We start from the raw sequence: 26,553 nt of genomic DNA on the forward strand, positions 1-26,553 counted from the left end.
GGGCAGGTCATGCCTAACTAATTTAGTGGAATTTTTTGAGGACATTACCAGTGAAGTAGATAACGGGGAGCCAATGGATGTGGTATATCTGGATTTCCAGAAAGCCTTTGACAAGGTGCCACACAAAAGGTTGCTGCATAAGATAAAGATGCATGGCATTAAGGGTAAAGTAGCATGGATAGAGGATTGGTTAATTAATAGAAAGCAAAGAGTGGGGATTAATGGGTGTTTCTCTGGTTGGCAATCAGTAGCTAGTGGTGTCCCTCAGGGATCCGTGTTGGGCCCACAATTGTTCACAATTTACATAGATGATTTGGAGTTGGGGACCAAGGGCAATGTGTCCAAGTTTGCAGATGACACTAAGATGAGTGGTAAAGCGAAAAGTGCAGAGGATACTGGAAGTCTGCAGAGGGATTTGGATAGGTTAAGTCAGGGGTGAGCAAACTTTTCCGTGCAAGGGCCACATTCAGAAATTCACAATTTTAAAGGGCCGCATAGTATATTAATTAATAGTCCCGTTGTAACCAATTAGCTGCGGCATATACCTCAGCGCTTCCCCCGGCGGCATCCTGCCTTTAGCCCTCTTTTTCTCTACTTTTAAAAATGGCGCTTCACCCGGTTATGATTCTGGGCGCCTCATATAGAACATAGAACAGTACAGCACAGAACAGGCCCTTCGGCCCTCGATGTTGTGCCGAGCAATGATCACCCTACTCAAGTCAACGTATCCACCCTATACCAGTAACCCAACAGCCCCCCCCCCCCATCCATTAACCTTATTAAAAAAAATTTAAAAACATTTTTTAAAATAATTTGAAAATAAACGTAGTTTGCCCACCCCTGGGTTAAGTGAATGGGCTAGGGTCTGGCAGATGGAATACAATGTTGACAAATGTGAGGTTATCCATTTTGGTAGGAATAACAGCAAACGGGATTATTATTTAAACGATAAAATATTAAAGCATGCCGCTGTGCAGAGACCTGGGTGTGCTAGTGCATGAGTCACAGAAGGTTGGTTGACAGGTGCAACAGGTGATTAAGAAGGCAAATGGAATTTTGTCCTTCATTGCTAGAGGGATGGAGTTTAAGACTAGGGAGGTTATGTTGCAATTGTATAAAGTGTTAGTGAGGCCACACCTGGTGTATTGTTCAGTTTTGGTCTCCTTACTTGAGAAAGGATGTACTGGCACTGGAGGGTGTTTTTTGAAGAATAAAGGGATTAAGGGTTATGGTATTCGGGCCGGAAAGTGGAGCTGAGTCCACAAAAGATCAGCCATGATCTCATTGAATGGCAGAGCAGGCTCGAGGGGCCAGATGGCCGACTCCTGCTCCTAGTTCTTATGTTCTTATGTTCTAAACCATCCTAAACAGCGAACACTTCAGCCTTGTCCTCAGCGTACTTTATTTTATTTTGTGCATGTGTCTATGCTTTAACAGAACAGTGTAACATCGCTTAGCAAGCAAGGTGCAGTTGCAGAGTGAAGAACAGGGCGGCCATATAGTCCTTTGTGTACATTTCTAAACTACATCAATTATACCTAAATCCCTGGCTTTTAAAGCAGACCAAGGCAGGCCAGCAGCACAGTTCGATTCCCGTACCAGCCTCCCCGGACAGGCACCGGAATGTGGCGACTAGGGGCTTTTGACAGTAACTTCATTTGAAGCCTACTTTTGACTATAGCAATTTTCATTTCATTTTTTCATACAGGACATTTGCCTTTATATCAATCAAGGCATAGATTACAAAAGCAGGAGGGTCATATTTGAGTTGTATAGAACTTTGGTGAGGCCATAGCTGGAGTTATGTGCCTAAGGGGCTGGACAGTAACTTTATTGAAGCCTACTCGTGACAATAAGCGATTTTCATTTCATTTCATATCAGCTTATTTTCTTGTAAATTTTTGTTATTTGCAAAATTATGTTTAGAAAAAAACATTTTTAAATGTTACTTTTCCTTGAAGGCAACATTGAGGTATTCTTCAGTTGCTAAACTGTTGATGAGAACTTGTTTGGTGTCAGAAGTTGGGTCTGATTGTCTTTTGACCAATTAGCTCATCTCAGTTCTTGAAAGGGAACTTTATTTGCAGAAAAAGTGACATCATGTGTTTATCTAAAAGAGAGCAGCCAAACCCACAGATGATTTAAAAAAGAAGTTGAGTGTAAGATATTTGTTTGACCGCTTAATTTACTCAGTTTACTCCGGCATGTGACAAAATTTACAGCAATTTGAAACTTTCAGTAATCTCCTGTGAGCGTCAGCTGGCGACTAGGGTCAGAGGTCAGTGGTTGGGGCTAACAGCCTGCAACAGCTGCTAGTTCACAGTGTGCAGAGTACAGAGGAGTGTTCAGGGCTGCTGTGTAAGTTTTCAGTTTATGTTTGAGTGTCTGACGTCCCAGTTGAAGAAATTGCGCCTGGTGGTCTGTAGCCATGCCCTGCAGCATAACTGTTAACCATCTTTGGAAGATATTTGGATAACCTATTGGTGTGAATGATAGGAATGAGGAAGAATATGCTGGATCCTGCGCTGTCCCAGCTACCAGATGAACATTTCAGTATGTGACATATGATGTGTAACTTGTTGTGATTGGAAATCGTAATCTTAAACTAATGATAACCACTTCTGAAAAACGCTTTCATGTGGATTGGAAGTTGCTTTTCCAGTTGGATTAAAGTGAACTCGCAAACAGACGCAGAATTATCTGTGAAAGTATGTCCAGCGCTGGAAAAGCTGCCTGCAGCCCAGAATTCATCTACAAACACTGGAATTGGGAAAGACCGGTAGGGATTGACTGCAGTTCTCCTGAGCCCTGCTGCATTTGGTTAGCTGCACTGAGGAATGTGACCTCAGAGGTGAACCCCAGGAAGGCGAGGGACGGTGATACCTCAGCTGTCAAAAGAAAGCACAGCTTTCCTGTTTGGGAAGAGGAGGAGTTGCTGGTAAGGTGTTTGGTTTGAAAGTTGTGAATTCTTTGCTTGTATGTGTATTGTTTAGGGAAAGAAAGTGGATGCAGCCAGATTAAATTTCCTGGAGTTACATTGCCTCAGGAAATCTTTAATGGAATACAAGTGCAGCCAAGCCTTTGTACAAACCTGCACCGACAACAATGTCTGCCTCATAAAACTTGCAGTTTTTCACTGTGACTGCTCTCTTGTGCTACTAATAGCTCATTAAAGCGCAAGCAGAAGCTCTAATAGCAATTTATGTAAAATTCTAAATGTAATTGCACTTAACCAGTTTTGAATCAGCCACCTGAGCTTTAATGGACAGAAATAAATCTTTTTCTGTATCATGGGTATTAACTAAAGAAGCTCAGTTAGTTGATGTTAAAAAAAAATAAATTGTGTTGATCCTAGTCACATCATAGAATAGTAACAGCATGGAAGGTGGCCATCGAGTATGTGTACATTCAAATAGTATGGTTGGCAATCTAGTTTACTTTCCAATTTGTAATTTTAAAAAAGATTTTTACTTTTGGCCTGGTCAACTGAATAGTTTAAAAACAATGAAGATGTGTGAAATGTAATCTTTAAACAATGGATTTTTCAAAACTGATTTCTAATTTAATGAGTTGCAGGAACCTATAAGTTGCATTAGTGCAGGAACTGAGTCTAAGTGTGGCCTGGGCCTTGCCGACATCAAGAAATGAAGCAGAGTCCTGTTTAATAGCAGTGTTGTTCTCGGTGCTGCCAGCGCTGGGAAACATCCCATTAAACATGCCTGATACGGGACTCTTTCATTTCCGTTAAATCATGCCCATTATCCCAATTATCCCATTATCCCTGTTACTTCCAGGTTCCATCAGTGTCCTAGTGAATTGACTTAATAATTCCTGTCATTTAAAAAGTAATATCTTGATCTACTTAATGAATTTTCTGCAATAGTATTTCTCACTACACCAAGGAATCCATTAGTCTGCTTTTTATAATGGTTGTAGTTATAACTCTCTTATTCTAGAATAAAACTATTGTGCAAAACCGAGCAGTAATATATTACCTTAAAATAAAAGTGTTATGAAGATGGTCAGATTTTCACAGTAGAGGTTTATTTCATAAACAGGATACTTTTATGGGTATAAAAGCAAATTACTGCAGATGCTGGAATCTGAAACAAAAACAGACAATGCTGGACAATCTCAGCAGGCCTGACAGCATCTATGGAGAGAGAACGGAGCTAACGTTTCGAGTCTGGGTGACGCTTTGTCATGTGCCCATTGCTGACCTCTTCTTCATGCCTCTATCAATAGCAGGAATTCAGGCTGCAGGGTGAAGTCAATGGCCTGAGTATAAATCACATTGTCCTGAACTTTTGTTGGAAATTTGAAATGTTCATAATATGTACTTCTGGAGAAACAATAGTTAATAGGCCTACTTTATATCCTACTTCAATATCAGCAAATAAATGTGTTCCATAGTTATTTCTCTCTACAGTGATGTAGTAGGTTATGTTGATGGACTTTTAACCTAGGGAATGAGAGTTCAAATTGCATTTGAGATTTCAAATTTAGTTTTGGAAACAAAACATACAATTTTTTTTCTGTATCAGCATGAACTTTCTATTGCCCTGTGTGGCTGATATGTGACTTAAATCTGACATCATTGTGATTTACTCTTAACTGACCTCTAAATTGGCCTACTAAGCCACTTAGTCATAGAAAACCACTCCGAAGATGACTGTAATGGTTCCAGAATGCGTACTACATTTTCCCAGAGCAAATGTGGATGAGCAATACATGCCAAGCTTACTAGATGCCCCAATCCCATCCTGGCCTAAGAATGAACAATTTTTAAAAAATCATCAAAACATCATGATCCAGAATAGTGTATTATCATAAATTTCTGCCTCCAGATTTATTTGCCGGTTTTTAAAATTGAATTGCAAGTCCCAAACTTCCAGGGTGGAATTTAGGATGGACAACGGGAGAGAGCCCATGACAACTCCGTGGGGAAGGCCCATTGTAAAAAGTGCCCGTCAGAGACAAGTGTCCAGTGGTCTGCTTTCTCCAGGAAAAAGGATCCTGGGGTCAGAATTCCTGTCCCCCTGAGAGCTGGCGAGTACTTAGGGCCTCAATTAGCAGTGGGAAAGGAAAGCAAACCCATTTGGTACCCTCCCATAAGATTAAATGCCCTTGTGTCCAAACTTGTCACAGGGAGAGCACTAAATGGCACTCTCCGTTTCTGCATACTCAGACCTCTGTATTACTGGTCTAGTAACAGAACCACTACACTACTGTTACCCAACTTTACAAAAGTGTGATTGTAACACAGTATTATGACTGTTTCACTGTGATATTATGGGAAGAAGTATGCTGTCTACTTGGCAATCTTGTTTACTTTCCAATTTGTAATTTAAAAAAAAAAGATTTTTGCTTTTGGCCTTGTCAAAGATGAGGATGTGTGAAATGTAATCTTTATCTAGCAGTAACCATGGATGTTTCAAAACTGATTTCTCATTTAATACGTTTGATAGATTCTGTGGGGAGACTGCAATCCTTGATCTCAAGTTTGCATCTTTTGTTTTTCTTAACTGGCTTATTTAAATTTACATTGGATTCCCACAGCACCACCCCTCAAAAGATGGAAACACAAAACTTTTCACATTGGTTTAAATGACTAGTTATTTCTAATTTAATTTTCTGAAGCAAAAATATTAAATGAACACTTTGAATACGTGCTGAAATTTAAAATACAAGGCGATAGCATTTGTAACCATTTTCAACCAGAAGTGCCACTCGGCCTCCATTGAGGTTCCAGGTATCACAGATGCCACTCCTCCGCTAATTCAATTAATTCCATCTAATATCATCAAGCGTCTGAAGGCATGGATACTACAAAAGGCATGGGCCTGACAACAAACTGGCAATAGGATTAAAGACTTGTGTTCCAGAATTAACTGTGCCCCTAGCCAAGCTGTTCAGTACAGCTAAAACACTGGCATCTACATGACAATATGGAAAATTTCCCAGATATGTCCTGTCCATGAAATACAGGACAATCAAACCTGGACAATTACCTGCCCATTTGCCTCCACTTAAATCATCAGAACAGTGATGGAAGATGTTACTAACAGTGCTATCAAGTTGCACTTGCACAGCAATAACCTGCTCAATGATGCTCAATTTAGGTTCCACCAGGGCCACCTTGCTCCTGACCTCATTATGGCCTGGTTGAAACATGGGTAAGAGAACGGAATTCTGGAGGCAAGAAGGGAGTAATTGCCCTTGACATCAAAGATCCCTAGTAAAATTAAAGTTAATGGGAATGTGAGGGGAAACTCTCCTCTAGTTGGAGCCATACCAAACACAAAGGAATGAAAGATAAAATGCTGGAAAATCTCAGCAAGTCTGGCAGCATCTGTAGGGAGAGAAAAGAGCTAACGTTTCGAGTCTGATGACCCTTTGTCAAACCAAAGAAAGATGGTTTTGGTTATAAGCGGTCAGTAGTCTCAGTCCCAGGACGTTGCTGCAGGAGTTCCTCAGGGAACTAGGCCCAATCATTTCATTTGTTTCATCAATGACGTTCCTTCCAGCATTACGTCAGAATTGGGGATGTTTGCTGATGATTTCATAATGTTCAGTACTATTCCTAACTTCTCATACTGAAGCAGTCTGTGTCCATATGCAGCAAGACAACATTCAGGCTGAGTGCCAAGTAATATTTACACCACACAAATGCCAGTCATTGATCATCTCCAGTGAGAATCCAACCATCTCCCCGTGACATTCAATGGCATTACCATTGCTGAATCCCTCCATATCAACATCCTGGGGGTTACCATTTATCAGAAACTGAACTGGACCAGCCATATAAATACTATGGTTACAGGAACAGGTCAGAGGCTGGTTATTCTGCAGCGAGTAACTCACCACCTGACTCACCAAAACCTGTCCACCAATCACGAGGCACAAGCCAGGAGTGTTATTGAATACTCGTCATTTGCTTGGATGAGTGATGTTCCAACGTGTTTGAAGCTGGACACCATCCAGGACAAAGCAGCAGGCTTGATTGGTATCCCACCCACCACCTTAAACACTCGCTCACTACCACTGCCGTGCAGTGGCAGCAGTGTGTACTATATACCAGATGCACTAGGGCAGCACGGTAGCATTGTGGATAGCACAATTGCTTCACAGCTCCAGGGTCCCAGGTTCGATTCCGGCTTGGGTCACTGTCTGTGCGGAGTCTGCACATCCTCCCCGTGTGTGCGTGGGTTTCCTCTGGGTGCTCCGGTTTCCACACACAGTCCAAAGATGTGCAGGTTAGGTGGATTGGCCATGATAAATTGCCCCTTAGTGTCCAAGATTGCCCTTGGTGTTGGGTGGGGTTGCTGGGTTATGGGGATAGGGTGGAGGTGTTGACCTTGGGTAGGGTGCTCTTTCCAAGAGCCGGTGCAGATTCGATGGGCCGAATGGCCTCCTTCTGCACTGTGAATTCTATGAAACACTGCAGCAATTTACCCATGATCCTTCAGCAGCTGGGGACCCTGTTCCCATAGTGCGTTTAGGCTCGGGGTGGGGCCAGGGGTCGCTTCGGGGCCCCGGAGATCGGGATGCCATTTAAAAATAGCATTCCGATCTCTCACTACACTGGGGAGTTCTGGTGAGCAGAACTCCTCAGTGTACAAAACGGGACTGTGTGCGGCCTGGGCCATGCGCATGTTCCCTGCTGAGGCCCCTTATACGACGCAAGTCGCCAGGAAACACCTGGCGAAACCTGCTCGCTTTGGGACATTGTTCCCAATTAGTTGAATTGTGCCCAGGGTCACCGTTGTTCCACTGTCACTTAATCAAAATCCTGGAACTCTTTTTAAAATAATAATAATAATCTTTATTATTGTCACAAGTCGGCCTACATTAACACTGCAATGAAGTTGCTGTGAAAAGCCCCTTTCTGGCGCCTGTTCGGTTACACTGAGGGAGAATTCAGAATGTCCAATTCACCTAACAAGCACGTCTTTCGGGACTTGTGGGAGGAAACCGGAGCACCGGAAGGAAACCCACGCAGGCACGGGGAGAACGTGCAGACCGTGCTGCCTGACACTACTGTGGTATACTACACGATGGACTGCAACGGTTGAAGAAAGTGGTAATCAAGGACAGGAAACAAATGCTTCTCATGAATGAATTTTAGAAAAATATTTTGAATGTCCATGTTAGTTTTGTGAACTCTTCTTTCAGTTTCTTGACGTATCTCAATTTAGTGCCTGGTCTTCAATCGAGAGAATATTTAGAGTTGAATACTTTTGAGGTCTTTCCTACAATACAACAGTGATTACACTTCAAAGGTATTTAATTGGATATCAAGCACTTTTAAGTCAACTTGGGTCTTGAAAAGTGTTGAATCATTGCTAATACATTTTTCTCTCAAGATACATACATCTTCAAGATAACTGAAGGTCATGTAAACATATTCTGGCTTTAAACTCTTAATTCCTTAATAGCTAAGGATTGTAATCTATTTGTGATCAAAACAGCAATATTACAATGGTATTTAGTCTATAACATAGATTCCTGTGCTACTTGTTCTAAGATTAGATCATGAAAACGACCTTGTGAAATACTGATGCAATGTAAACACGTGTTGTTTGGAATCTTAGCTGGTTTATGACTTCAGTGGGATAATAGAAACGGGAGTAGTCCATTCAGCCCTACAAGCACCTTCTGTCTATCAGTTAGATCATGGCACATCTGTAACCTCTACTTGCCTTTGCTCTCTATCGTTCATACCCTTGCCTGGTAAACAAAAAATGAAGGCTTTTGGAGGAGAGTGCTACAGAATTTACTACACTTTTGCAAGAGAAAATATGCTTTCAGATTTCATTCCTCACTAGTTGAGTTTTAATTTTAATATTGTGCCTCCTTGTTCTGGATTCCTCCACCAATGGAAATAGCTTTCTTGTATAATCATCTCAATTCCCTTTTATAATTTTTAAACAAATGAATTTGATCACCCCTTGACCTTCAAAACTCAAAGAAATACAAACCAGGTTTATACAATTTGTCCTCAGATTTTAACCCGATTAAGCCCTGTTATAATTCCAACCCCATTGAGATAAAGGCCAATATTCCATCATCAATATTCCAGTTCTGGTCACCACACTTCAGGAATGAGGCAAGGGTCCTTGAGAGACTGCATAGAAGATTTACCTGAATGGTTCCAGGTTTGAGGGATTTTGGCTACAAGGATGGATTGCAGAAGCTGGGTTTATTCTCATTGGAGCAAAGGAGATTGAGAGAAAATTTGATGAGGTGTACACAATTATGACAGGTTTAGATTAGGGAGACAAAGAAATACTGTTCCTATTAGCTGATTGTACAAGGGCTAAGGACATGTTTAAGGTTTAGGGCAAGAGATACAGGAGGATGAGAGGAAGAACTTTTTTATGCAGTAAATAGTGATGACCTGAAACTCGCTGCCTTTGAGGGCCGTGGGAGTGAAGATGATGAATGATTTCAAAAGGAAATTGGATGTGCACTTGAGGGAAATAAACTTGCTACAGAGATAGAGTGGGAAAATAGCAATGATAGAATTTCTCCACAAAGATGCTGGACTTGTTGGGCCGAATGTCGTCCTCTTATGCCATAATGTTTCTACAACTACGACTTACAATTCTATTCTTTATTGATTACTTTTTGTCTCTTTGCACTAGATTTTACAGATTTGTTTAAGTTAATACCTAAATTCCTTAGCCCCTCTACAGTTTCTAGTCTCTTTTACTGTTTTCGTTAGAGAGAAGAAGGTTAAGAGGTGACTTAATTGAGGCATACAAGATGATCAGAGGATTAGATAGGGTGGACATTGAGAGCCTTTTTCCTCGGATGATGATGTCCAGCACGAGGGGACATTCCTTTAAATTGAGGGGAGATAGATATAGGACAGATGTCAGAGGTAGATTCTTTACTCCGAGAGTAGTAAGGGTGTGGAATGCCCTGCCTGCAACAGTAGTGGACTCGCCAACACTAAACGCATTCAAATGGTCATTGGATAGGCATATGGACGATAAGGGAATAGTGTAGATGGGCTTTAGAGGGGTTTCACAGGTCGGCGCAACACCGAGGGCCGAAGGGCCCGTACTGCGCTGTAAAGTTCTATGTTCTATGTTCTTACCATTAAGAAAATATTCAGATTTGTTTGTCTCAGATTCAAATAGGACTTGATCTGGAACACACCTCTTAACCACTTTCCCATATACTATCTAATGTGTATTTGAGGCTTCCAGGTTCAGTTACCGTGGAGTAGAAGGAACTTGAAAATTTAAAACAAGTTGGCCCTGGGCTGGGCTGTAGATGAAGAACTGTTTGAGATGGGCCTAGAAATGCAAAATTATGTCCGAATTAGATTTGTTTTCTTCCCTGGAGCAACGTAGCTGGAAATTAATCCATAAAACTAAGTTCAGATCCTGAGCTTTTGTTACACCTTTTTAGTTGGAACTTGCAGTAATGAATGTGCAATGTTCTAATATATTACAATATATAATATAACACTATCATAACTTGCATGGTGATTAAAGTTTAAATGTTGACTTTTTTGAATGAACTATTCTTTTCTCAACTTTTGTTCACTTTTTTGCAGCAGTGTGCAGCTTCTAAAATATGAATCCATAAACCAAATTTTCTTTATGTAATAATATCGTGGACATTGGTATTTCCTACATTGTCACTTGGGGAACATGTAATTATTGTATTTGCTTTATTTGTTCATTCATGACTGTAAAAATGCATTGACATGGGGGAGGTCATGTGCAGAAGACCAGTTTTGTTTACCTTCTGGGGACAAAAGCAAGATACTGCAATTGTTGGAAATCGGAATTAAAAGCAGAAAATGTTTGAATCTCTCAGTAGGTCAGTCAGCATCTGTGAAAGAAGAACATAAGAACTAGGAGCAGGAGTAGGCCATCTGGCCCCTCGAGCCTGCTCCGCCATTCAATGAGATCATGGCTGATCTTTTGTAGACTCAGCTCCACTTTCCGGCCCGAACACCATAACCCTTAATCCCTTTATTCTTCAAAAAACTATCTATCTCTATCTTAAAAACATTTAATGAAGGAGCCTCAACTGCTTCACTGGGCAAGGAATTCCATAGATTCAGAACCCTTTGGGTGAAGAAGTTCCTCCTAAACCCAGTCCTAAATCTACTTCCCCTTATTTTGAGGCTATGTCCCCTAGTTCTGCTTTCACCCGCCAGTGGAAACAACCTGCCTGCATCTATCCTATCTATTCCCTTCATAATTTTATATGTTTCTATAAGATCCCCCTCATCCTTCTAAATTCCAACGAGTACAGTCCCCGGTCTACTCAACCTCTCCTTGTAATCCAACCCCTTTAGCTCTGGGATTAACCTAGTGAATCTCCTCTGCACACCCTCCAGTGCCAGTACGTCCTTTCTCAGGTAAGGAGACCAAAACTGAACACAATATTCCAGGTGTGGCCTCACTAACACTTTATACAATTGCAGCATAACCTCCCTAGTCTTAAACTCCATCCCTCTAGCAATGAAGGACAAAATTCCATTTGCCTTCTAAATCACCTGTTGCACCTGTAAACCAACTTTTTGCAACTCATGCATCATGCACTAGCACACCCAGGTCTCTCTGCACAGCAGCATGTTTTAATATTTTATCATTTAAATAATAATCCCTTTTGCTGTTATTCCTACCAAAATGGATAACCTCATATTCGTCAACATTGTGTTCCATCTGCCAGACCCTAGCCCATTCACGTAACCTATCCAAATCCCTCTGCAGATTTCCAGTATCCTCTGCACTTTTTGCTTTACCCCTCATCTTAGTGTCGTCTGCAGACTTGGACACATTGCCCTTGGTCTCCAACTCTAAATCATCTATGTAAATTGTGAACAATTATGGGCCCAACACTGATCCCTGAGGGACACCACTAGCTACTGATTGCCAACCAGAGACACACCCATTAATCCCCACTCTTTGCTTTCTATTAATTAACCAATCTTGTATCCATGCTACTACTTTACCCTTAGTGCCATGCATCTTTATCTTATGTAGCAACCTTGTGTGTGGCACCTTGTCAAAGGCTTTCTGGAAATCCAGATATACCACATCCATTGGCTCCCCATTATCTACCGCACTGGTAATGTCCTCAAAAGATTCCACTAAATTAGTTAGGCACGACCTGCCCTTTATGAACCCATGCTGAAAAGTGCGTTAATGTTTCAGGTTGATGACTTTAGAACTATCAGAAATTTTAACACAGCCTTGCCTTCTCCAGCGATGCTGTCTGACATGCTGAGTGTCTCCACATTTTCTGTTTCTACTTGTCCTATCTGATTTAGTATCCAATAGATCTGTAGGAAATGGGATAATATCAATAATTGTTTCAATTTAAAAATAAAATGTGAACTATAGGCCTGCAAACAGACAGTGAGCTGGTTCAGTGTGTTTAGGAAGTTCACAAAGGATATTGTTCTGTGAAGAAAACGGACAACATTAAGAAAATATATGCATTTATCTATCAGATATACGGGCAGATGTAGGCCAGTCAGCCCATTGAGTGTGCTCTCCCATTCTGTGAGATCATGACTGATCTGATGTGATAGTCCTCAACTCCACTTTCCCATCTTATACCCATAACTCTTGATTCCCTTACTGTTTAAAAAATCTTGTCTATCTCAGCCTTGAACATATTTAATGACCCAGCCTCCACAGCTCTCTGGTAAAGAATTCTACAGATTCAATACCTTCAGAGAAGAAATTCCTCCTTATCTTGGTCTTAAATGGGTGACGCCTTACTCTGAGATTATGCCCTCTGGCCCTAGACTCTCTAGAAGCGGGAAATTAGGAGGGGTAGGAGGGATCATGAAAAGTCCTTGGCAAGTAGGATTAAGGTGAATCCCAAAGCTTTTATTCATATGTAAAAAGCAAGAGGGGGGCTAGGCAAAGGATTGGACCACTTAAGGACAGTGGTGGGAATCTGTGTCGAGCCAGAGGAAATGGGCGAGGTACTAAATGAGTACTTTGGGTGTTCACCAAAGAAAAGGACTTTGTGGAAGTTGATTCTTAGGTAGGGTGCGTGGACAGTCTGGATCATGTTAACATTGAAAAGTAGGAGGTATTGTGTCTTTTCAAAGATATTAAGGTAGATATGTCTCCTGAGCCAGATGGGATTTACCCCAGAATACGGAGGGAACCAGGGAGGAAATTGCTGCGGCCTTGACTGACATCTTTGGCTACAGGTAAGATCCCAGAGGACTGGAGAATAGCTAATGTTGTACCACTATTTAAGAAAGGTAGCAGTGATAATCCTGGAAACTATAGGCGGGTAATAGGTAAATTATTGGAGAGAATTCTCAAGGACAGGATTTATACCTATTTGGAAACAAATGGACTCATAAGCGCTAGACAGCATGGTTTTGTGAAGGGGAGGTCGTGCCTCACTAACTTGATCGAGTTTTTTGATGAGGTGACAAAGATGATTATGAGCGGAGGGCGGTGGATGTTGTTTACATGGACTTCAGTAAAGCCTTTGACAAGTTCCCTCATGGCAGACTGGTACAAAAGGTGAAGTCACACAGGATCAGAGTTGAGGTGGTAAGATGGATACAGAGCTGGCTCGGTCACAGAAGGCAAAGGGTAGCAGTAGAAGGGTGTTTTTTTGAATGGAAGGTTGTGACTAGTGGTGTTCCACAGGGATCTGTGCTTGGGCCTCTGTTATTTATAGTGTACATAAACGATTTGGAGGAAAATGTAGCCGGTCTGATTAGTAAGTTCGCGGCTGACACCAAGGTTGGTGGAGTGGCAGATAGTGTTGAGGATTGTCAGAAGATACAGTAGGACATAGGTTGAAGACTTGGGCAGAGAAATGGCAAATGGAGTTTAATCCGGACAAATGTGAGGTAATGCATTTGTTAGGTTTAACATAAAGGGTAAATATACCGTAAATGGCAAAACTCTCAGGAATATAGAAAGTCAGGAAGATCTGGGCATGCATGTCCACAGATCTTTGAAGGTGGGAACACAAGTGAACAAGGTTGCCAAGAAAGCACATGGAATGCTTGCCTTCATTGGATGGGGCATAGAGTATAAAAACTGGTAAGTCATGCTAAATTGTATAGAACCTTGGTAAGGCCACACATTAGAATATTGCGCATAATATGGTCGCCACACTACCAGAAGGATGTGGAGGCTTTGGAGAGGGGTCAGAGGAGGTTTACCAGGATGTTGCCTGGTCTGGAGGGTGTTAGCTATGTGGGGAGGCTGAATAGACTCGAATTGTTTTCATTAGAAAGACGAGTTTGAGGGGTGACTTGATAGAGATCTACAAGATTATGACATGATGTGGAGATGCCGGTGTTGGACTGGGGTGAGCACAGTAAGAAGTCTTACAACACCAGGTTAAAGTCCAACAGGTTTGTTTCAAACACGAGCTTTCGGAGCACGGCTCCTTCTTCAGGTGACCTGAAGAAGGAGCCGTGCTCCGAAAGCTCGTGTTTGAAACAAACCTGTTGGACTTTAACCTGGTGTTGTAAGACTTCTTACTAAGATTATGACAGGCATGGATAGAGCGGATGGGCAGGCACTCTTTCCCAGGGTGGAGGGGTCAGTCACCAGGGGCCATAGGTTTAAGGTCCGTGGGCAAAGTTTAGAGAAGATGTGCGAGGCAGGTTTTTTACACAGAGGGTGGTGAGTGCCTGGAACGCATTGCCAGGGGAGGTTGTGGAAGCAGATACATTAATGGTGTTCAGAAGGCATCTTGACAAACACATGGATAGGATGGGTAGAGAGGGATACAGCACCAAGGGTTTTGGCAAAGGTTGATATCATGACCGGTACAGGCTTGCAACGCCAAAGGGCCTGTTCCAGTGCTGTATTGTTCTTTGTTCTTTAAAGGAACATTATTGTGGATGGTTTCTGATTGGCCACTTTTTAATTGATTTTTGTCACATTTTCAGAAATAATTTCAAAACCATTCTTTTTTGAGTTTTATTTGTGGGTCATTAAATTTAGAGAATAACTGGTATTTGATGAGCGGGAGATCCAACACAAACATTGCACATATGACAGTGATCAGTGAGCACCAAGTGCTTTAATCAGAGGCATTAGCAGTTGATACTTTAAAAATAAATAGAGTTAACAGTTCACCACAACATAAACATCAATTACCTTTATTTGAGAGAGAACAATACATTTTGTTTTATCGTTTTTAATTTTGGTCATACTTAAGTAATTTCACATCCTATACCATTTCCTGGCAAATCATATATGTAGTGTGAACAGTATATGTTGCTTTTCTGTCAATGCAACTTATAGTGTTCACGTGTGGAAGGCTGCTTTCCCTGGGGAGAAACAATAAAGGGAGATCATCCCGAAATCAGAATCAATTAATCTAATTTGCAGTTTTGGGAGCATGTCATTCACTTAAATTTGCCACCATTGGTACACCTGGGTGATCTTCAGATCATTGGAGAGAAGTAGAATTTATATATTGTCTTGACTGCGGGCTCCAGTTCTTTTAGTGATAGGTCCCCACACAGAGCTAAAACTATCCTCTGTGCATTCAGACACGATCAATTCTCTTTTGAACCTATATTCCACTGCAAATCTCTTAAAATGCATAATTTACTTGGTAATCTTTCATTCAGGACTATAGTGTTTTGAAAATCAAGTCGTAGTTTGCTTGACTTTACCCACAACTTTCTAATTTCCTGAATAACTTCCATCAGTTGGTGAGACAACACTCTAATAACTTATGTTCTGCTTTTTCTTGAAGGCAATGTATAGTGCTTTCCGGGAACATTCCTGTAAATTAAGGTACGCTCTAATGGACTTGTAGGATAGGATCCAAGGGCCACGCTGCGCCCGGAAAGCAGCTCACTGCGGCGCAGCGTGGCTGATAAAAGATCTAAAGCAATTTCGCGAGACATTTGTAAGTGGAATCACTTTTTTAGCAAATTAGCAAATTACAGGGAGACAGCTAGTCTCACTTTAATGCACAGATTCGAGGTGCTCTAGCCATTGGGATCTATTCGCCTTGGAGATGCCCCCACAAGCGTGAACTAGATGGAATGGCACTTATGGGGGTCTCCTTGGCGATCAGAGGCCCCTAAATATATACCCTTTGGGCAGGGTGGTACCCCGGCACTGCTGGTACCACCAGGTACCTTGGCAATCTCACCTGGGTTTCAGCCTGGCACAGCCAAGGTGGCCAGGTGGCACTGCCATCTGGCAGGGGCACTGCCAGGGTGCCAGTTTGGCACTGCCAAGGTGCCAAGCTGGCATTTTTTTGTGCGCTAGCGATCAGGCCAGAGGTGTCCTATGTGTTCTTTTGGAAGGGGGTGCTGCTGAGCGGCTATGTGCAGCCTTGGCCGCATGTTCACTGCCAAGACCACTTATTTAATGCGGGTGGCGTTGTATAGCCATGTGCAAGCACTGGAAACATACGGCTAAACACGCTCGCTATGGGACTTAGTTCCCATTTAATTGAGTTGAATCCGAAGTTTCAGGAAGCTTTTCCCATAGGAACTGATCAGCGCTTGGAATAGGTGGGCAGGCTGAATGGTGGAGGTGAAAACCTTGCTGTTGTTTAAAAAACATGATGTAGGGATGCCGGGTTGGACTGGGGTGAGCACAGTAAGAAGTCTTACAACAACAGGTTAAAGTCCAACAGGTTTGTTTCACAGGATCACAGGATCTGATCAGACAAGGAGGAAATAACAGACATCTACAGACGCTGAAAGATGCCATTGTATGAATGGGATATGGCGCTTGACTCATTATCGACAGTTCCATCGCGCCACAGCAGAAAACCGCACCGACCTCCTCAGAAGACAAACATGGGACTCAACCGACAGAGTACCCTCTGTCATCCAGTACTTTCCTGGAGCGGACAAACTACGCTATCTTCTTCACAGCCTTCCACACGTCATCGATGAAGACTAATATCTTGCCACGGTCATCCCCACACCCCCATTACTTGCCTTCAAACAACCGCGCAACCTCAAACAGACCATTGTTTGCAGCAAATTAGCCAGCCTTCAGAACAGCGACCACAACACCACACAACCCTGCCATGACAATCTCTGCAAGACGTGCCAGATCATCGACATGGGTACCACCATTACACATGAGAACACCACCCACCAGGTACACGGTGCATACTCGTGCGACTCGGCCAACGTTGTCCACCTTATATGCTGCAGGAAAGGATGTCCCGATGTGTGGTACATTGGCGAGACCGTGCAGACGCTGCAACAACGGATGAACAGACATCACGCGACAATCGCCAGGCAGGAACGTTCCCTTCCAGTCGGGAACACTTCAGCAGTCAAGGGCATTCAGCCTCTGATCTTTGGGTAAGCGTTCTCCAAGGCGGCCTTCGGGACGTGCGACACCGTAGAGTCGCCAAGCAGAAATTTATAGCCAAGTTCCGCACACAGGAGTACGGCCTCAATCGGGACCTTGGATTCATGCCGCATTAGATTCACCCCCACCATCTGGTCTTGGCTTGCAAAATCCTACCAACTGTCCTGGCTGGAGACAATTCACATCTATTTAACCTGTGATTATCCCTCTCTCCTGTTGCTCTGTCTGCACCTGTAAGACTTAATTACCTGCAAATACTTGCATTCAAAGTATCCTCTTGCATCATTGACTTTGTCTATATATATGTTTCTGGAACCCACTTCTTCATTCACCTGAGGAAGATGCTGTTCTCCAAAAGCTAGTGATTTGAAACAAACCTCTTGGACTTTAACCTGGTTTACAAAACAGCAATGGGGAGTTTATTGTCATTCTGGATCAATTAAGTAAGATATATTTTCTCATTTGTAAGAATCTTATGGTAATTGAATGTTTCCCAAAAGAAAGAAGAACACTATTCGCGACGCCCTATGCTGCTCTTGCTGATGTATTTGCTTTGCTTGGTCCCTTGTTCCAATCACTGTTTTGTCGATGTAACATTTGTCAGTGTTCCCTGATGATTATTCCTGTGTCTACTATGTTTATACGGTGTACGTTCCTTGGCTGCAGAAAAATACTTTTCACTGTACTTCGGTACATGTGACAATAAATCAAATCAAGACTGAAGTTGGTTGTCCAAAACTATTTGTTAACAGGGCAGGGAGTGGCAGCTGAAATACTTTCTAAGTATGTAAGCAGTGCTTTCTCTGACTCCCAGTGGAATTTCTACATGCCCTAACATGGCCCTTCGTGTTGAAGAATTACACCAATATCTAATATAGCATCTGGGTTGTGAATTGGAAATGTGTGACTTAAAACTAAGTTGTGACTTGTAAATTTGACTTGTTTGAGATATGTATCAATGGCATAATCATGATTTTAAAATACCAAGCTAGCAAAATTATTATTGTAATTGTTTTTAGCCACTGATTTAAATTTGGCAAGTGTACATTTGAGATCTCTCTAAACTTATAGGTACCTCTTTATTATCTCTATGATTGGAGTGAAATATCACACCATTCATGATAAATCAAAACCAAATAGTCATTCTTAGCCTGCCTCTAGCTGACATTTTAAGAGCACTAACTACAAGCAGAAGCCCTGGTAAGAGCAAAACATGTACAGGAGGTTATGCAGCTGCTAGCCTGCTCTGCCATCTAGTAAGATCACAGGGCATCTTTGAGCAATGAGATGTCTGAGAAATGAGAAAGTGAGAGCAGCCTGGATGGTTCCTAGTCAGAACTCGGACTCAGGAAAAAGGCAGCATGTAACATCACAGGATGCAAGTGGGAGATTAGTCTAATGTATTTCTGATCTTTTAAAAAATTAATTTACGGTATGTGGGCATTATTAGCTCGGCCAGAATTTTATTGCCTATCCCTAGTTGCCCTTGAGAAGATGGTGGTGAGCTGCCACCTTAAACCACTGCTGTCACCGGGTTGTAGCTACACCCACAGTGCTGTTAGGGTAGGAGTTCCAGGATTTTGACCTCATGGCGATGAAGGAATGGCAATATATTTCCAAGTCAGGATGGTGAGTGACTTTGTGAGAGCCTCCAGGTGGTGGTGTTCTGAGGTATCTGCTGCCCTTAGCCTTCTAAATGGTAGTGGTAATAGGTTTGGAAGGTTCTGCCAAAGGAACCTTAATGAGTTCCTGTAGTGCATCAAGCAGATGGTTGCTGCCACTGTTTGTCAGTGGTGGAGGGATTGAAGTTTGTGGAAGGGGTAGCAATCAAGCGGCTGCCGTGCCTTGGATTATGTCGAGCTTCGTGAGTATTGTTGGAGCTGCACTCATCCAGGCAAGTGGAGAGTATCCTATCACACTCCTGACTTGTGCCTTATAGATAATGGACAGGCTTTGAGAAGTCAAAAGGCGAGTTACTCACTGCAGGATTACTAGCATTTGACCTGCTCTTGCATATACAGTTTTTATATAGCTAGTCCAGTTCAGTTTCCGGTCAATGGTAACCCCCAGGATGTTGATAGTGAGAAATTCAGTGATTGTAATGCCATTGAAAGTCTGGGGTGATGGTTAGATCCTCTCTTGTTGGAGTTGATCATTGCCTTGGCACTTGGGTGGCACGAACGTTACTTGCCACTTGTCAGTCCAAACATGGTACTGTCCAGATCTTGCTGCATTTGGACAAGGACTGCTTTGGTATCTGAGGAGTCGCGAATGGTGCTGAATATTGTGTAGTCATCCGTGATCATCCACACTTCTGACTTTATGATAAAGCAGCTGAAGATGGTTAGGCTTAGAGGAACTCCTGCAATGATATCCTGGAGCTGAGATGATTGACCTCTGACCACCATACCATCTTTCTTTGTGCCAGGAATGACTCCAACTAGTGGAGGGTTCCGCCCTGATTCCCGTTGAGTCCAGTTTTGCTTGGACTCCTTGACGCTATACTTGGTCAAACGCTGCCTTGATGTCAAGGGCAGTTACTCTCACTTCAACTTTGGGGCTTGTCTCTTTTGTCTGGTAATGAAATCAGAAACTGAGTGTTAGATAGCCAAAGGTAGTATTAAGGGATTTATCTTTGTATTGGTAAACTTTGAACTAAGATATAGTTTTTAGTGTGTTTAATTTAATGTGCCTGTGCCTGGAAGGGTAAAACCTAGAGTGGTTAGGTTCATGCTGGACAAAGGCGTTTGTCTGTGTGAGTTTTGGTTACGTTCAAACTGTGTTTCTATTGTGCTTAGAGAGGGATACGGCATGAAGAATAAATAAAAGATGCACTTAGCAACTGGGGCCTTGTAAGGTAGAGAAGCTTTTAAGTTTTAGTTTAACTAATTTGATTGTAGTTGAAGATGGGTAATGAGAGTGAAGGCAGCTCTCACAGCTCTGCAGAAACAGTTGGTTTTAGAAGGCTAGAAAATGGACATATCTCTCAGCTTTGCTAGAAAACAAACCATACCATGGAGTAATGGTTAAAGAAACAAGTACAGAGATCTGAAGAGCAGCTAGTTAAGGAAACTAGAGAAATAAAGTGAAGTTTTCAATAAGTCTGAGTGCTGCTATATTTATCTGGTTGTAAATACAGTGGTCAATACAGTAATATCTACTGTATATAATACAGCAATAATACACAGTAATATCTACTCATGCACAAAATACCATAAACTAAACTATCTCTAACACTAACGCCTATACTTAACTTCAGGTGCCCACTCAGTCAGAGGAACAATGGCCGTTGTTCGGTGTCTGCAATAGTATCGGTTACTTGAGTGTCATTCCTTTGTTCCCGGAGATGGGCCATCAATATGTTAATTGACTTCCAGTTTCAGCCTCGTCTGGGAGTTGCCTTCTCAATACGCATACAGGCTCTGTGCCTGCTTGCTTCCCTGACATTGACCATATTTCCCTACAGTCATTGCGATCATCCATTTTGTATTCTGGAAGTGGCCATACCAGATGGCTACATGAGCGTAAAGGCACTACACCAGAGCACTGTTTAGTAAAGAATAGCAGACAACTGAGAAGAAGGCTGAGATGCCAGAAAGAAATCTGAAGTGATTTTTCAGGTTTGCGAGATTTTATTATAGCCTGTGGAATGTGAGTTGAAATAACTATGGAAATCGATGCTGGATCTCAGAGTTTGTGTAAAACCAGTTAAGACAAATGAAGCCTAAAAAGGGATGGTATGAACATTGAAGTGGAGCATAGATTTGGGTTAAAAGAGTCATTTGTAAAACTTGGGCTGGATTTTTGAAAGCAAACCTCTAAGGGAAAGCATTGGTATGAGAGAAGATTTTAAAGCATGGTTTTGGGAGTAGAGTTTGGAAACTCCCATATGATCATCATCTGGAGGATTCTGAGGAGCAATTGACAGACAGTAATTTGGGTTCAAAGGAGTACATGTATTTGACCACAGTCATTTTGTGTTAATGAGACTATTCTAGTTTGTACTTTGTAATCCATATACATTTTTACATGTGTGTATATTTAAGTTAAGGTAAGATGGGGTAAAATGGTATAATAAACCCAACTTTGCATGTTTAAAGCTTTTTTTCTTATTGTTTAAACTAATTTGTGATTGTGGGGCGGTAATTGGCTGGGTTGGATTTGTCCTGTTTCTCGTGTATGGGCCCGTGTTCAATTCCAGCTTTGGGTGACTGTCTGCACGGAGTTTGTACATTCTCCCCGTGTCTGCGTGGGTTTCCTCTGGGTGCGTCTGAGTGGGTTTCCTCCGGGTGCTTTGGTTTCCTCCCACAGTCGAAAGATGTGCGGGTTAGGTGGATTGGCCATGCTAAATTTCCCCTTGAAGTGCAGGTTATGCTATGGGGTTACGCGGATGGGGAGGGTGGACTGGGGAGTGTAAATTGATGCTCATTCAAAAGGGTCGGTGTAGACTCGATGGATCAAATGGCCTCGTTCTGCACTGTTGGGATTCTATGATGCTTTAGTGTTTCACAATAGGACTTGGTAGTCCATGAACAAGCCATTAAAAGCATATTTCATTTTTTGTAACATTGAAATCTACGCAACTTTCCCTGGTCAAGAGGATTGGTGGAATTCATGGTGACCACATTGACTTGTGATGCAACATATTCACCCATGTGTCTAGTTATTTGAACTTCACGTCAATTGAGGCAGATGCAACATGATATAAATAAACAGTTTTGTCAAAATCGCTTCACTATTCGATCGGAGTCATAGACAGCAGGGACTAGTTTTAGAAGATTTTATTATTGTCTTGTACATTAAGCACTTCTGGAAGGGAACCTCTCGTTTGGAGTAATGTCCTTTATTGTTGTTTCATATTTGGGACTAGACTAGTTACCTGAGAGGCTAAGTAGATGTGTAAAGCATATTGTCGTCAACAAGAATCCAATAGCAGTGAAATATATCATTATCTGGTAAGAACAGCTATATTCTATCAAATTCAAAGCTGTAGGGCAGATATTTCTGAATTGCGGTATTTGTATATTTTCAGACCACTGACTTAAAAGGTTTTCCAATACTTCTGGACACAGTACTCCAGGTGTGGCCTCACTGGTATCACTGCACAAATTAAACATAACCTCCTTACTTTTCTATTCAATTCCCTCCACAATGTTGATAACACTCTTAGAATTCTGAATTACTCACTGTACCTACATACTAACCTTTTGCGATTCCTGCACTGGGGCACCCAGGTTCCTCTGCATCTCAGAGCTCCACTCATCATTGACTTGCAACTTTTCTATCTAGAAGGGTTAGTAGATGTATATGACAGTCGTAGAATAATTATTCTACTCTTCGTTGCAGGGAAACTCTTTGCTGGAATTAGCAAAAATTGTCACATTGAGCATATCAGTAAGAAATACTTGTCCAATAACCAATGTGGATTTAGTAAAGATTCAGTTATGGTACTGAGTTTTCCTGCACCATTTGTCTTGTAATTGTATTCCTGGAATTTTTTATTTTATATTGTAAATCTACTTTCAAATAATGAGGCAATCACCAAACAAACTCTGAATTTTACTATTGAGGTCCAGGGGCATTTAGCTAATGAATAACAATTGTATATCATGAACTTTTTAAAGAATGACCACAATGAAAGAAAATTATTGAAACCATCTCCAAACTTTCTCAGGGTCAGTGGTTTCTACAGCTTGTAAACAACTTTATGAAGTCTTACGGTTGATCAGAAGCTATAAAGCAGAGACAGAGTCTATACCGGCATATCCAGTACCTCCTGCACATAGAACAGTACAGTACAGAACAGGCCCTTCGGCCCTCGATGTTGTGCCGAGCATTGTCCGAAACCAAGATCAAGCTATCCCACTCCCTGTCCTGGTGTGCTCCATGTGCCTATCCAATAACCCTTGGAATGCATCCTAATGCAAACAGTCTGGCTTGCCTTTAAATGATAAGCAGAACAACTGATGACACAACTTCTCGAGAGTTGAAAACCATGTGCAACTAATCACTCCCTGTACATTTTCATTTTTTGTGAGATTTTAAATAGGCTCTTGGAACTTATTTATAGACCGTAATCTTTCTTCTGAAGTTAAAACTTCAAGAGCAAATTCATCTGTACTTTATACTATCTGCTTATTCCCTCAAATCCACTTTTTCAGTATATTTATAGATCCTACAAAAGAAATAAGAACACTATTTCATATGACTTTTTCCCCCTCCAATTTGATTGTTTGAATCTAATCGTGTAAATTGATTATAGTTCAGAATTTTACCACAAATTTTACCTTGTTGTTCAGTAGTTATTTGTATCATGTCCATTTGTACCAGGTGACAGGAGATTATCACTTCGGCACTCAACCTGTTTGCAGGTTTCCTGTCCATTAAAATTAATGGGAGGAAATGAACTGGTAAATGTCCAAAGTGCCGTTATTTTTCTGTCTTGAGTCACTGTTTGATGCATTTCAGATATGCCTTTATAAAAAATATGATATCAACATTATTTTGGAGGTTCTAAGTGTAATATGTCCAAGGACAATTGTTACTGGCATTTCTATCACAGTTGTTCAGGGTTAATGTGACCTAAGTTTGGTTCCGGTGACCGTGTTTAGGAAACATAATAACTTGAGTTGCTGATGCAAGTTTATTTGGGATTTAAGACTGAATTTCTGTCAGTGGGATATTGTTTTAACTGTTGGAGAAAGGTGAATAGATGGAGCTTTTGATTTTTTTAAATTGACAAAATTGGATGAAGGACCAAGATTCAAAGGGCAGGACACCATGAAAGTTGAAAAGGTAATTTGCAGCAAGCTTGGGTTTTAAAAGATCCAAATATTTGATTTTTAAAATAATGGAAAGAAAGAAGGATTGAGGCAGATACGTTTAACAGTTTTATATCTCCGGAAAGAATGCGTTTGGTTTAGATAATTACTGAACTGCTACATTTCTGGTTATTGGTAATTAGAATAAAAGGACCAAGTTAGAACAAATGTAAAAATGAAATAAAAAATAAAAAACAAGTTAATATTGATAGTTCCAAACAGGTTTTCACAAAGAGCATGGGGCCCGATAGCAAGTCAACTGAGCTGTAACCTGACAGCCATACCCTTTAATTCTTGCTTACGTGGAGACTCTAAAGAAATCTTATGTGCCAGTTTGAATTATTGCAAATATGGGGAGGCACGTTGGTGCAGTGGTTAGCACTGCTGCCTCACGGCGCCGAGGGCCCGGGTTCGATCTCGGGCTCTGGTCACTGTCCGTGTGGAGTTTGCACATTCTTCCTGTGTCTGCGTGGGTCTCACCTCCACTACCCAAAGATTTGCAGGGTAGGTGGATTGGCCACGATAAAATTGTCCCTTAATTGGAAAAAAAAAATTAAAATGGTTTCTAAAACAAACTGACCAAATAGTTCAACTTTAACTTTTGATGGGCTGTTGGCTTACTGCTATTACAGAATGTGATTTTAACCTGGGTAGCTGCTTAAAATTGGTATGTTTCCATTAAATAATGGAGCCACACAGATTAACTGTTCTCAGTAAATAAGCGAGTTGGCCACTTAATTGAGCTACACAAAAATCATTGCCAGAGGTACAGCAAGATATTGTGACCACTGATTGGAATTGGTCACGTGATGTGAGTGCAAGAATGGCTGCGTTTTTAAGTTCTGGCTCTGCTCATCTTTTTAAGCTGTCTTTTCATCCTAGTGCACACTTATGTGTTTGTTTTTTCTTGGTGTACATACCACAAGCTATGTCCTGAGAAGCGTTTGGCCGGTGTCTCTACATGAAAGAGTCTAGATAAAATGTTTAAATCCTTGTTTGTTTGTGGCAGTTGGGTTGGAAGGGTGGGGGTTCCACCCATCCCACCGACCCCATCTTCCAAGACGCCCATTTTGTGGTTGCCTTGACAGTTCTTTTGGTCTGGGTTACCGACCCAGCTAAAGCCAGAGTCTTTATCGTTTCTCTGCTTGTGTAGGCGGGACTGGTAGACTCTATGTAGGTGTTGGGGATGTGTGGAGACCCTTGGTCGTATTCTCCTGAGAGAGCTTTTTTGGGGGGATGACGCTAGGCTAGGCCAGGCCTAGTGCTGTAGCTGGTATCCTGTTGACCTAGTGTATCGGGGGAGTCCTCCCCTGAGGGTAGAGCACAGAAGGGCTGAGTTTGGCTTCTGGAGATTTTGGGATGGGCTGAGCACTATGCCCAATAGATGCCCTGTTTCTTATGCCCTGGGGTGGGAGTGTTGTCCCCTTGTTGTTTGGATGGCTGGCTCTCCTCTTTGTTGACATGTGTCGGATGGTTGCTGGTGAAGGTGGGGGTCTGGAATGCCGGTTTCCTGTCATCCATGCGCTTAGTTCTTCCTTTTCTCTCTTTTCTGAGAGACTCCGGAGGGGATTCTTCCACACTGTCTCATTTTCCACTTGCTTGAGGTGAAGTTCTGCCCTGCTGGACGTGGAGATCGTTGGGTGTTTTAGCTAATTAGATCCACCTTGAGCGTTTGTTTTAAGGTGGCGCTGGGTTTTTTTCCTCTGTGGTCCTGGTGGCTGTGCTGGATCCCCTGGTACCAGGAGGTGGGGGATCAGCAGTCCCTCCCAGGACACCACTTTTGGGGCAGGAATCTTGACGGCTATTCTCTCTCCGAGGTAGGGCTCCCCCTTTTGACTGCGACTGAGGTTATCCTTACTTGAATTTCTGACTTCATGATTATTCTGTTGTTTTCCTTGGGGGTGTGCTATTTGTTTGGTGGCCAGGTGGCTTATGGCACTTCTTATGGCACTTCAAGTGTGCTTTGGACCTGGGATCTGGTGGGTTGGCTCTCGTAACTATGGTCTTTACTTTTTTCCTCCTTCTATGGGAAATCTGGATTTGATAATAGCTTTGACCTGTTGCTGCTGGTCCTCTTTTCATAATTTTGTAGTCATATGATTGTTGTCTGTTCTGTCTGGGCCTGGATTGGGGTTAGATAATGTTGAGAGGTCCAAATATAATGTAATTTCCCCATATTGTTGGGGTACTCGTGAATTTTCTTTTGTAGTGATGGGTATGATGTAGCATTGTGTTGTTGACTGTATCCTGCATTAATAAAATTTTTGTTTTTCTTTTGCTTTGTTGCGATATTTGTGAAAAAATTCAATAAAAATATATGGAAACACCTCAGAAGGAGGAAATATTTTTGTAGAATGAGTAACGCATCAATCAATTTTTCTGCTGTTTTTCGCCTATCTTAAGTC

The 26,553-nt window shown here is 41.9% G+C and overlaps 1 protein-coding gene across 1 annotated transcript in view; it reads left to right on the forward strand.

Moving 5' to 3' along the window:
- The first annotated feature begins 2,243 nt into the window (after window positions 1-2,243).
- LOC119954499 (rho GTPase-activating protein 21-like) overlaps window positions 2,244-26,553 on the forward strand; it is a 296,828-nt gene continuing 272,518 nt past the window's right edge. Inside the window, exon 1 of the mRNA XM_038779786.1 lies at window positions 2,244-2,938. Within this exon, the coding sequence (XP_038635714.1) occupies window positions 2,711-2,938 (228 nt within the window). The 5' untranslated portion in view covers window positions 2,244-2,710. The remainder of the gene's footprint in view (window positions 2,939-26,553) is intronic.

This window comes from Scyliorhinus canicula, chromosome 19, assembly GCF_902713615.1.
Source record: "Scyliorhinus canicula chromosome 19, sScyCan1.1, whole genome shotgun sequence".
Taxonomy (NCBI): Eukaryota; Metazoa; Chordata; class Chondrichthyes; order Carcharhiniformes; family Scyliorhinidae; genus Scyliorhinus; species Scyliorhinus canicula.